Below are 12,441 nucleotides of genomic sequence, written 5' to 3'. Positions count from 1 at the left end.
AGATCGGGGTGAGGGAAGGAAGTGATCTGGGAGAAAAGAAAGAGGGGGCTTTGGAGAGGGAGGGACTTTGGGGGCAGGAGAGAGGGGTATGGGTGGGAAGGGAGGAGAAGGGATGATAGGGAATAGGCTGGGGGATGAATAGGGAGAGGGGCGAATGCCAGGGCTGGAGGATGGGTAGGGCAGACCGGGAAGAAGGGCAGAGAGGATTTGAGGAGAAAGGGAAAGTGAGCAGATTTTTGGGGTGAGGAAGAAGACAGAATGTGGGGAACAATGGAGAGGTCTGTGGGGAAGGAGGAAAGAGAGCCTTGGAGACTAAAAGCAGCAGCCAAATCTGCTTCTAGCAGAGCCTAGGGGTGCACAGGAGGGGATCTGCTTACAGACTGTCATGGAACCTGGCGGAGACCAAAGTAAGGGTGTGATCTAGAGCCCACCGGAGTTAGTAGGAGTCTTTCCTTGGGCCTCAGCAGGTTTTGGATTAGGTCCTAAGTATGTGTTGGATGAGAAGGGACCCACACTGCTGTGAGCCTGATGGGGGTGGGCAGGGCCGGTGTTAGGAAGTGCGGGGCCCAATTTGAACAGTTTTGACGGGGCCCCAGCAAGGATGACTTAAAAAAAACCAAATACATAAAAAACCACATAAAAAACCACGTGGGTCTTATACTCACCGGGTGGTGCTCCAAGTCTTCGGTGCTACTTCAGCGGTGGGTCCTTCACTCACTCCAGGTCTTCGGCGGCACTGAAGGACCTGCCGCCGAAGTGCTGCCGAAGACCCGGAGCGAGTGAAGGATCCGCCGCTGAAGTGCTGCCGAAGACCTGGAGCGCCACCGGATGAGTAAAAATTAAAAAGACGCCTCTAGCCAGGGAAGGGATTCTCACTGGGTGTGAGGCGCTCTAAGGCGCGGGGCCCAATTTGGGGGAATTGGTGGAATAGGCCTAAAGCCGGCCCTGGGGGTGGGGCCCAATGGTACTGAGAGAAAATTTTTATTCCTCCCCAAACTTTGCGAGCAAAATTACTCCACTGGTTGCAGGCCTGACAGAACCACTTTCAGTTGCTACCATTGATGTGAACTGGAGGATCTGCTTAACTGGCTTTTAATGAGGAAGGAATTTATGTGAGAATTGCCTATTCTTCTCTAGATGATAAACAATGCAAAGGCAGAAACCCCTCCATCACTGCAGTGCGGGGAATGCACAGGAGAAAAACAGAATTGCAAAAAAGTGATGGTTGTTTGACTCTACGTGACTCTGTTACTAATGTCAGGCAAATAATTGCAGAGTGCAGTGTAATATTCTTCTGCAAATCCCAGTGGAGGTGGAGCCTATTCAAGGAAAAAATTATCTATCACATATGCCTCATCTAGCTCTTTGCAATTAGATTTCTTGACTCTGGGAAGGTTTTTAATGGATCTACAAAGTGTACTGTAGCACACTGAACTGCAAACCTATCATGTTAGAGCTGCAATCCTCTGTACTGCATTTTAAACTGCACTGTGGTTTAAAGTATAGTGTACTGGATTACATTAGTGAATAATATTATCTTACTCTCATATTAGGGATGTCTTTCCTACACATCCCACAACTAGCTGTGTGAGTGTTTGGCTTCAGAACTGAGGGTGGGCAGAGCATTGGTTTCCTGCAAGGTAACCTTGGTCCAGCCCAGGTGCAGAGTGTCCTCAACTCCCATTAAAATCCATTTGAATCAAGGATGTTCAGCATCTGGCAGGATTGGACCGTAACAACTTTGGCAGGCAGTGAGGTGCAATTTTTAAACATTCTACAGGAGTGTGCTGTGTTTAAAAACATGCGTTTTCCCCTTTAGATGAAACATTAAGGCATTCACATTACTAGGTTATATTATGGGCTGGTCTACACTGGAAACTCACTGCAGCATCAAATCCACACCCCTGAGAGATGTAGCTATGCCAACCTAACACCCAGCAGTGCTAGGTCAATGAAAGAATTCTTCCATCATCTTAGCTACCTCAGGGAGGTGGATTAACTACAGTCATGATGGAACCCCTCCCATCACCGTAGTGAGTATCTACACTGACGTATCTATGCTGCTGTAGCATTCTAAATGTAGACATAGCCTATAAAATTGCTTAGGAAAACACAGTATATTCTTGGACTACTCTAAAGACACACTGATTTCTAAAGTTTTTATAAGCAACCTGTACAATTCCTAATACAATACATGCCGGCTGAACCTATTTTGATGTGTTTATTAGGCATTGACTAAAATAAAACAAGTATAGCATTCCACAGTGTGATAAAAAGTTCTCAATACCCAGCAAAGCCCTGTGCTTGTTGACTTAGATCACACACATGCATGAGAATGTCATAAAATAAGGAAGCAGCTGGTTCATCCCACCTTCCCCCTAGCCCCGTCATTTTCATAGTCAAAGCATGATCCTGCAAACATTTACTTGTGAACTGAAATTTGCACACTGTGCGGAATGCCAGCAAAATAAATGGACTACTGCCAGGTGATGCTCAGCTGGTGGGAATCGTTATAGTTCTATGCACATCAATGGATCTCTGACAATTTACATCAGCTCCGCCCCCTACCCCTGGAGTGCACAGTTAAGTATCTTCATAAGTCTCTCTCAGGGGAGGAGGCGGGGCCAGGGCAGGGATTTGGGGACGAGGTTGGAATAGGGGCAGGGAGGGGGCAGAGTTGGGGTGGGGACTCTGGGGAAGGAGTTGGAATGGGGGCAGGGAAGGGTGGGGCCTCATGGACTAGACCAACCGTCTGAGATATGAAGTTCAGCATGTCTGGTTCTCTGCTGTGAGTAGTTGGGAAGAATGTTTGTTAAAAGTGGCAAAGTATTTTGTATGAATAGTTCCTGCCATTACAGCTATGTTGATAGACTGTTAGTGTAGATCATCAGAGTTACTGACCACGTAAGGAATAGTTACAGGTGTTTATATTTTATGAAAACCCCTCTTTGCGTTACAGTTTTTAAAAAGTGAACATTGACTTTTAATAGCAGACTATATTACTCCTCATTTTTTTTTCATTTTTGACTATCATTTTGCACTGTTGTATGAAAAGGTTTCTGTGATGCGGCCCTCGGGCCAATGTACTAGTCCTCACGTGGCCCTCGTGGTGATTTGAGCTTGAGATCCCAGGTCTAATGGCTAAGGCACAAGACTGGGAGTCAGGAGATCCATTCACATATGTTAAGGCCAGAAGGGATCACCATGATGATCTAATCTGGTCTCCTGTGTAACACTAGACACACAACCTCGCCCAGTAATTGCTGCCTCAAGCCTGTATCTTCTGGTTGAGGTAGACTAGGGGTAAAGTTTTCAAAAGTCCTTAGGGTACATTGTAGAAGAAGACCGATGGCTGTGAGTCCAAGAGCCCAGGTCAACTAATTTGGGCTCACATTACAAGGCTAATATAGCAGTGCAGACATTTCCACTCAGGTAAGAGCGTGGGCTCCAAAACCTGGGGGTGGGTCTCCGAGCCTGTGCTCCAGACCAAGCCCGAATGGCTACACTGCTAGCTCAGAAGCGTGAGCCCTGCGAGCCCTATTCATTTGTCCCAGGCTCTGAGACTTGCTGCTACAGGTCATTTTTTTAACAAGTAGACATACCCTTTGTGACTTCAGAGCCTAAGGGCTAGTCTACATTACAGAGGCTTTGCAGGTAGAGCTATACATCAGTTCAGGGATAGTGGCAAAGGCCCTAGTGGAGACGCAGCTTATACTGGCAAAAGGAATATAGTTCACCCGCCTCCCTGATACAAGCCACATCTACCAGGGAGGTGTTCCCGGCATAGCTGTGTCAGCTGGGGGTGATTTTTTCACACTCCTAACTGACATAGCTACAGCAGCAAAACTTTGTAGGGTAAACCTGGCCAAGACTCATTTTCAAAAGTGACTGAAGCACTTAGGAGCCTAAGGCTAGATCTACACTACAGACTTCTGCCAGCAGAGCTATGTTAGTTGGTCTACCTACACGGGGAAAGCACTCCTGTGTAGACCTGACCAACGTCCCCTTGACTTTCAATGAGACGTAGGCTCCTAAGTGACCTGAAAATATTATTTAGGCTCCTAAGTCACTTAGGCCTTGGCTACACTGGCGCTTTACAATGCTGCAACTTTCTTGCTCAGAGGTGTGAAAAAACACCCCCCTGAGCGCAGCAAGTTACAGTGCTGTAAAGTGCCAGTGTAAATAGTGCCCCAGCACTGGGAGCGCGGCTCCCAGCACTGTAAGCTAATCCCCACAGGGAGGCAGAGTACCTGCAGCGCTGGGAGAGCTAGCCCCCAGCGCTGGCGCCGTGACCACACTCGCACTTCAAAGCGCTCCTGCGGCAGTGCTGTACAGCTGCAAGTATAGCCATACCCTTAGTCACTCTTGGCACTTTTATCTCCCAATTGCTCGAAAGAGATCCAGTCTTGATTTAAAAACTGCAAGTAATGGAGCATGCACCACATCCCTATTTGAGTTGTGCCAAAGGCTTATTACACTCACTATTAAAAAGCTTATTTCTAATGGATCTTGTTCTATCTCTGCTAGATTATAAAGAACTTTGTACTTGCAAAAATCTCGCCAGGTAGGAACTGTGAACAAGTCACCTCTTTCCCCTCTCCTGAATAAACTAATCAGATTGAATTTAAGTATCTCATTCTGAATTTTACCACTCACTCATTTTGCCATCAAGTCTTTTAACCTCTCTGTATCTGTAAAACAGGGATAACAACGCCTCCCCAAGCGGTTTAATAATTGCTTGTAAAACACTTTGACTTCTCGGATGAAAGGCGGGTGTAAGTGCAAAGCAGGTACTTATTTTGGAGACAAAGTGTATTTCAGCCAGTGAAAAGAAATTAATCCCGTTGCTGTTTCGGAAAACACATTCATTGGATCTGTTCCTAATGCTCAGCTTCTACTGAGTGAAGAGAGAAAGCTGGTGCTCGAAAAGTTACAAAATGCAAAGGTCAGAGTCTTCCAATGAACATTAACACATGCCGACCTTCTGGTGAGGGGAACTGTTCCCCTTAGATGAACTGGACTGTGGGGGGTCCCACCTACACTGATACTAGCGAAAGACCAGGCTGGGTGTAACAGATTGACACATGGGAACAACAGGAAGTGCAGGGTCAGCAATGGGTAAAACAAAGGCCCCTTGTGCCTCGAACATGGTGAGTTTTTGTGCTTCTCCCAAACAGCCAGTGTAAGAGCAGGGTTGGCCCCAGGGTTTGTTGGTCCCACTGCAAAGTAACACATGGGAGGGAGGCCCCATCCTGCCTCTTATCCTGGCCCCTTCCCCTGCTGATTTTTCCGATGCTGCCCCCCTGCACCCAGTTCCATTACCCGCCCTCTCCCACACACACATTTAGACTGAGAGGCCAGGAGGGGGAGCCAAAGGGCAACTTTCCAAGAGCAGAATGGAGGAGACAGTTGGGAAATTCACTCCCTGTTGGGCAGCAGCTGGGGCCAGAGATGGAGGATTGGGGGGCGGGGGTGTGCTTTAGCAGGCAGGCTGGATGTCCTGGGAAAGAGAAGGACACATAGGGCTACAGTCACCACCAGGGGCCTGATTCAACAATATTCAGTCGGGCAAATCCCTCCCTGAGCATGGGAGGGAAGTTTGTAGAAATTTTGGTGGTGCCCAGAACCCGCCTCTCCAACTGTGCCCCCCCATCTCCGCCCTCTCAAACTCCGCCTCTATCTGCCTAAGGCTCTGGGTGGGGTTTCAGGGGGGAGGTCTGGGGTGCAGGTCCTGGGCTGGGGATTAGGGTGCAGGAGGGGTGCAGGCTTTGGGAAGGAGTTTGGGTGCTGGGTGCAGGCTCTGGGCTAGGGCAGGGGGTGGGTGTGCAGGAGGGGATGAAGGGTGCAGGCTTGGGGATGGAGTTTGGGTGCAGGCTTGGCTGGGGGGGTGTAGGAAGGGGGAGGTGGTGCACGCTGGGGCAGAGGATCAGGCTGCAGGGGAATGAGGGTTGGGGCTGAGGATGAGGGGTTCATGATGCGGGGGGCTCAGAGCTGGGGCAGAGGCTCAGGGTGCGGGGGGATGAGGGCTCTGGCTGGGGATAAGGATTAGGGTGCAGGGGGATGAGGGTTGGGGCTGAGGATGAGGGTTTGGGGCGTTGGAGAGGCTCAGGGCTAGGGCAGAAGAGCAAAGTAAGGGCACACTGCCTTGCCATTAGCGGATGGCAGGCGCTAGGACCCTGGGGCAGCAGACAGCAGTTCTGCCGGGAGCGGATCTGCGAGCAGGCAGGGACGTGGCGGAGGGGGGACGCAGAGGGAAGGGTGGAAGGCGGAGGCTGGGACCCGCTCCAGGCAGGGACGCGGCGGGGCAGGGAGGTGGGGGAAGACCCGCGGGGGCCAGGGCCGGGCGGGGGAGAGACCCAGCTCCAAATATTGCTGGAGTAGGGCACCCGGCCCTGAATATTCCTGAAGCCTGGGCACCTCGAGCCCATATAACTCGCCACCTATGTCCCTGAGGGCCACAGGAGTTCAGACTCTCAGGTCCTGGTGGCTAGCAGAAGCCCTGCTTGGGGTGCACAGCAGAGGGGAACTCAGCATTTCAGAAGCACTGAGGATTTTGCAGGGCCCTTCCCAAGGTTCACTGAATTCACTGAGAATGCACACTGAACCGGAAAGCCTTGCCTTGGTACCCGTTTCCAGAGGTGCTGAGCACCCCTACCTGCTATGGACTTCACTGGGTGCTCCCTGCCGGTCACTACTCAGCAACTGCTGGCAGTTATCTATAACTTTATTTCTCACCTGAGAAGGATGCCCAGAAAGTATTTAAGGGAAGCTGGAGGCACTTGTTCAAGTGGAGGACCTGGACCTGCTATTGCTGTAGTGTTTTAGACCAGAAAGACCCTGCCTTCCTTTCTCAGAACAGCCATTCATCTCCCGCCGCCCCAGGAGGATGTTGCATTCCCTCCTTGCTGTCTGTCTGCACCCAGGAGATGTTTATTTAACCCTGAGCTGGACTCTCTTCTCTCAGATGCGCTGAAAATATGTAATGCTTCAGCTGCAAGTATTGGCTGGGTTTTGCTGAAACAGCAGCCTGGGAATGGAAAATGAACAGGAGCAACTGGCGTGAAAGTCACCCAGCGTCACCAGGGAGGGGCTGTGTTTGTCTCTGTGTGGAGATCGGACAAAATATTCTCTTCCTCTTTCTCCTTCTGTCCATCCCGCACCAGAGCGGGGTTATTCAATGCAGAATGATAAAGAAAAGTAACCAGATGCATGTGCACGTCATTGACGAAACACCTCCCCAGAGACATTTACAAAAGCCGAGCAGAACAAAAGGATTTGTCACATTGGATTATCAGAGCTTTGAAACAATACTCTGCTTCCCGGCCTCTGATAAGGGTCAGAACCTGAGACCTCAGAGCATCCCTCCTCTCCTACATACCACACAGACATTTATGCAGGCCAGTATAATGGCCTGCAGGGGATCGGTTTGTGCCCCAAGAATGAGATCAATTATTATTATTTATTGCTATGGTAGCAGCTGGGAATTCCAATCGGGGACCATGGCCCCATTGTGCAAGGTGCTGTATGAACAAGAACAGACCGTCCCAGCCCTAGAAAGTTTCCACCCTAAGTAGTGACTCTTATCTGAGCTTACACAGCTACAGGCCAGAATGATAATTGCATTTGTTCAGACACAAGGTTTGCTTCTTCTCCCACTTACACCAGTGTAAGTCTGGGTCAACTCCACTAATGGCAAAGGGCCAGATCCTCAACTGGTGTAAATCAAGGTGGCACCACTGAAGTCAGTGTAGCCACAGCCCTTGACACCAGCTGAGGCCCTGGGCCACCCCAGGGTGCAATGGGCATGAGAGACTATGAGCCAGGCCCTCAGACATGTTGAAAATTCAGCCACAGCCAGAGCAGGCTATATTCAGCTGCAGGTAAGCAAACGCAACTCTCTTGAGGTCGATGATTACACCAGGGCAGAACATGGCCCAGATGTTTCCTGTGGCAATGAGCTTCAGAGGCTATCAGCTGGGCAATGTCATTTTTCCCTTTAGGAATTCTTATATGTACCAGCCCCTTGTTCTCAGATCAAAGGATGGGCCATTAAGAGCAGACTGATAGGAGTTTGCTGCGCCCATCAGACGGCTGAAAACCAAGCCATGCAAAGCCTGACTCTGAAGCACAGAGAAGCCCCATCGCTGCCTGTGAGGAGTCAGGCTGGGCTGGAGAGAGCTGGAGGTTCCAGCTGCAATGAAAAGCCAAAGAATGTGTGAAAAAGGGGGAAAGTGTCTCATTAATAGAACATGGAGATGAACTGGTTCCCCACATGCCCACACCCCTGAATTCCTGTGTGTCCAAACCCCCCGCTCTGGATCTGAATTCTGTAGATGGCCTCTCCTTATCTAAGGGACCAAACCAAACCCCCAGATCCAAACAGCTCCAACCACTTGGGTGTTCTAAAGCCAGGTCCCCTTCCAAACACTGTGCTGTGCTGTGAGCCCATGTGCTCTGCTACCAGGTGGAGCCTGGAGTCCATGTTCCTTCACTGCTGGATGCTCATTGCCAAGGCCTTGGGCGATACTTGTGGTTTCCTCATGCCCACAGAAAGTGCTAGAAATAAGTCAGAATGTTTCCCCCTTTCCCAGTGTCCTGGGATCCCATTGGCTTGAGTGGGGCTGCGTGGCCCATACAGTCTAGACATAGATAACATTCTAGAGAGCACTGACAGACTGGGTTAGTCAGCGGATTTGCCTGAAAGGCTTCACCTAAAGCCCTGGGTAGGAAATAGTTCCCCTGACATGAAACGAGTTGGGGCTTTCTCCCCCAGAGACATGCAGCCGGCCCAGGAAGAAACGTGCCAATATAGAGATCATTGAGAATTCACAGGGCCTGGTTGGGAGTGTCCCTGGCTCAGCTGTTCAGGGTCAGCACACAACAGCAATCCTGGGGCCCATTTGCTTAGGGGCTGGTCACTGTCCCAAACCCTGGGAAAGCAGGTGGCTAAATGAGGAAGGATAGGCCATGGCTCTCCTCATCTACACCAGCCTGCGGAGCGGGCCAGCACGCTGCAGGAAGCATCAGACACTAACTTTACAAGTGGTGCAAAACGGGCACCCCGGTGCATAGGAAGCCTGTTGGGGCAAAATCTTCCCAGTGCTGCCCCTTTAGGGCAAATTTTGATCTCTTATACCAGTGTAAACTCACCTGACAATGGAGTCACTCCACATTTACATCAGTGCATACTCAAGAGCAGAATCCGTCCCCAAGTGTGCCAGTTCACACACCCACAGAACACCAAATAGTCCAAATCACAATCCTTTACCTCTGACACACACTCCAATCCCATTTTCCATCTCATGTGTCACCAGGGATAATATACACCACTGCTTAAGCTGCCAATGAATTAGTCCCAACGTGCACCATTCTTGATTAGTGCTGATTCCACTGAAAGTGATGATTTCCATTGCTGCAAACAGCTCGTTCAGGTGGAGCAGTGTGTCATGCCAATAACCCACGAAGCTGTGAAAGTAACATGTTCATCTATCTAGCCTAGTGGGATCACATGACATAATTAGAAACCCAGTAGGGCTGCCTGGCATTCTTGGCTGTTTCTGCCAAGTTTCTCTAGCTGGTCAGGACTGACTCTTGGAGTTATATATCTCTGGGAAACTGACACTGCAGAGTCCTAGCTGCAGCCCCTCTTGATTCAAAGTGATAAATATAGAACCTCCAGCCACAGAAGAGACTTTGCAAGCATTCACCCAGGACTCACCATGACTGACAAGCACACATTGACATATACGTTCAGCCACTAAGTCACAGCCTGCTAACTTGTTAATCAAGCGATTCCTAGCCTCCAAAGACCAAGGGAACGGTGACCTGCTTCCTAAGTGGTTATCTTATTGGGGAGTCCTGTGCAGCTGACTGTGTTGTAAGTGCAAACGACTCTAGGTGGAAGAGAACCTTAAATGTTGTACAGGATCCTGTTGCATGAGCTCAGCCTTCCGATGAAAGAGTTATTTTTTGATTCCCTCTCAAACATCCAAAAAAGCCGCAGGTGCCAGCTGGTCCTGCTGGCTCCTGCCCAGAGAGAATAAGCAGAGGTCTCTCATCGTTTGCGTTTAATTTAAGGGCTGAGCCAGCTTTCTGTGTGCCTTCCCTTTGTTGGTTAGTTGGAATAAGTGATGGGAGCGCACTCACTGTACTGGGGTGGGCGTACTGTACGGAGAGCAGTTTGTACCGTTAACCCCAGACGTGGCTTTTGACGATACTAATTGTTCCATTTCTCTGCATTTTACACAAAGCCATGGAAATGAATGCCACCTTCAGAGGCACGGAAGGCCAGCGTGACATCTACCACCAGAAGCTGGTGAGTCTTTTGGGGGCTGCAAACGGCCCCTTATAGAAATGAGGAAGGGGAGGGTTGCAAAAGGGGGATCCCATTTCATGTCTGAGGGTGACAAATATAGTGACTTTTCCTTATGGATCGCTCTCGCTCCTGTGCCCTGGTGCAGAGTGCAGGCACTCATCATTGATCTATAGTGACCTCCTGCTGGAAGGGGAGTCGGGGAGGCGAGCCACATGGGCAAACAGGACTGCAAAACGCAAACAAGCCAAGCTTTTCCTGCTGCGACCGGGATGGGGTTAGTCCTTTTCAATGGAGAACCAACAGGCCAGGGTGGGGAGGAGAGAGAATAGACCACGGAAACAAGACAAGTGCCCCCAGGGTTTGGGGCACAAAACAGTCTCAGCCTGAATAAGCCAAAATGATTTCACTTAGAACAATGAGCCTGGGTCCATTTCTGTTTGACCATCACTTCTTCCAGCTCTGCTTAAAAAATTGGGTTTTAAGGAGACACAGAAAGGCAGATTCTGAGCTGATCTGACCAGAGTCAATCCAGTGTAAGGGCCACTGAAATGAATGGGAAAACTCTTCTTAATGTTGCTAGGACCAGGATATTGCTCCAGCTCCACTGTGGTCCAGATGTACCCGGGTGTCACTGAGATGAAAATCTAGCCCTGAATGTCCCAGTTTTAATGTACCACAGATGTTTGTCTTATACAATTGCTTCCCAGCAGGAGGAATTAACAGGGAGAGGGGAGGTAGAACGCCCCAGCAGCTGAGATTTGGATACATAGATGGGGACATCTGGGCTGAGCCCCATAAGTCATATTCCATGCTGAATCTCTGTGGGTTCACACAGCAAAGTACTGATCTAAACAGGAGGGACTCATCTGAGAGTATCTGACACAATGTAACCCAGACACACATGATACATCAGAGTACAAACTGTCCTAGGGGAGACCAAAGGGATTATGTAAATGACTGGCAGCCTTTCCCAGGGCAACACAGTTTGGATGGATCAGCTGTCCCGGCAGAGCTCCCTGGGTAAGTCTCTCTCTGCTGGGGTGTGCGGGGTGCTGTCAGTTTAACCTACGCACATGCCTAGTTCCCTGAGGAAATGCATTATGCCACTTCCGAGGGAAAACAGGCCTGCAGCGCTGCGGTGAGATGGGAACCTGCATTCTGGGCTTTGGCCAAGCGGATCCTATCATAGCATGCAGGAAGAGAGCAGGATGTCTTCTGGCCACCATTCACCTCCAGGTTCTGGGGATGCCATGGGCAAGTTTGGCTCCCAGCATACATGAAAGCAGCCCCAGGGGATGCCCTAATATCTGCCCTGGATGAAACAACCCCTAAAGGATCCACTGGCCTCCCAGAATATCAAGAGCACCTTCCTCCCCAGCCCAACACAGCCTTGGATCCTGCACCACACACTACCCCAGGGGCATGCCCTATGCTACTCTACCCTCTTGAGGTGTTTCCTGGTGGGAAGATCTGGCTGGTTTATAGCCCGTGTATGCTGTCAGTGGTGAAGGGGCCAGAACACAGCCCAGAATTAGGGCATTTGTGCTTAGACCATGAATACACTCGATTGTTCTAATTCTCTGCTGCACTGAGCAAAGCGATTGGGCCATTCTGACCCCTTGGCTTTCTAGTTGGATCTGTGCCAGGCCTGGCTCTGGGGGAATTTAGAGCAGCCTGGGGACTGTTCTAAACTCCACCAACCGGCAGTCATCCCCAAGGGACCATCTGCCAGCTGGGGACTGGCAGCATGCAGTATGCAGTTCCTCTCGCTGTCCTGATACAGCACTGTACGGGGGCTGGCTGCCCAGTGACAGGCCTAGGAGCTAGCTATGCTGGGTCCATGTCCACTGGGGACTCCTCTAGATCAGGACAGCCCACAGTGGCTGCTTTTCACTCCCTTTGCCTCACCTGCATAGTACAAATTGTGCCGAGCGGGACAGAAAACCAGATACTGTAAAAATGGTGGCCCTGGCTGGCTTCCATAGTTCCCCTGCAGAGGATGTTGATTTCATTCCCATCATTACAGATGCTAATGACTGGGCTGGCAGGGACTCGTCAATACAAATACAAAGATCATCCTTTCAGGGGAGACTTAGTGCTACTCCACGTTTCATGTGCAGTGTCTT

At 50.1% G+C, this 12,441-nt stretch overlaps 1 protein-coding gene across 3 annotated transcripts in view; it reads left to right on the top strand.

Moving 5' to 3' along the window:
* ATP1B4 (ATPase Na+/K+ transporting family member beta 4) overlaps positions 1 to 12,441 on the top strand; it is a 39,797-nt gene that overhangs the window by 5,392 nt on the left and 21,964 nt on the right. Inside the window, exons 1-2 of one of the 3 annotated variants that reach the window (XM_032767059.2) lie at positions 9,716 to 9,877; positions 10,251 to 10,315. In XM_032767059.2, the coding sequence (XP_032622950.1) occupies positions 10,253 to 10,315 (63 nt within the window). In that variant the 5' untranslated portion in view covers positions 9,716 to 9,877; positions 10,251 to 10,252. The other 2 variants (XM_032767061.2, XM_075068842.1) reach the window with 2 other exon arrangements.

This window comes from Chelonoidis abingdonii, chromosome 8 (genome assembly GCF_003597395.2).
Source record: "Chelonoidis abingdonii isolate Lonesome George chromosome 8, CheloAbing_2.0, whole genome shotgun sequence".
NCBI classification, from domain to species: domain Eukaryota; kingdom Metazoa; phylum Chordata; order Testudines; family Testudinidae; genus Chelonoidis; species Chelonoidis abingdonii.
This window is presented reverse-complemented; position numbering and strand designations above follow the sequence as displayed.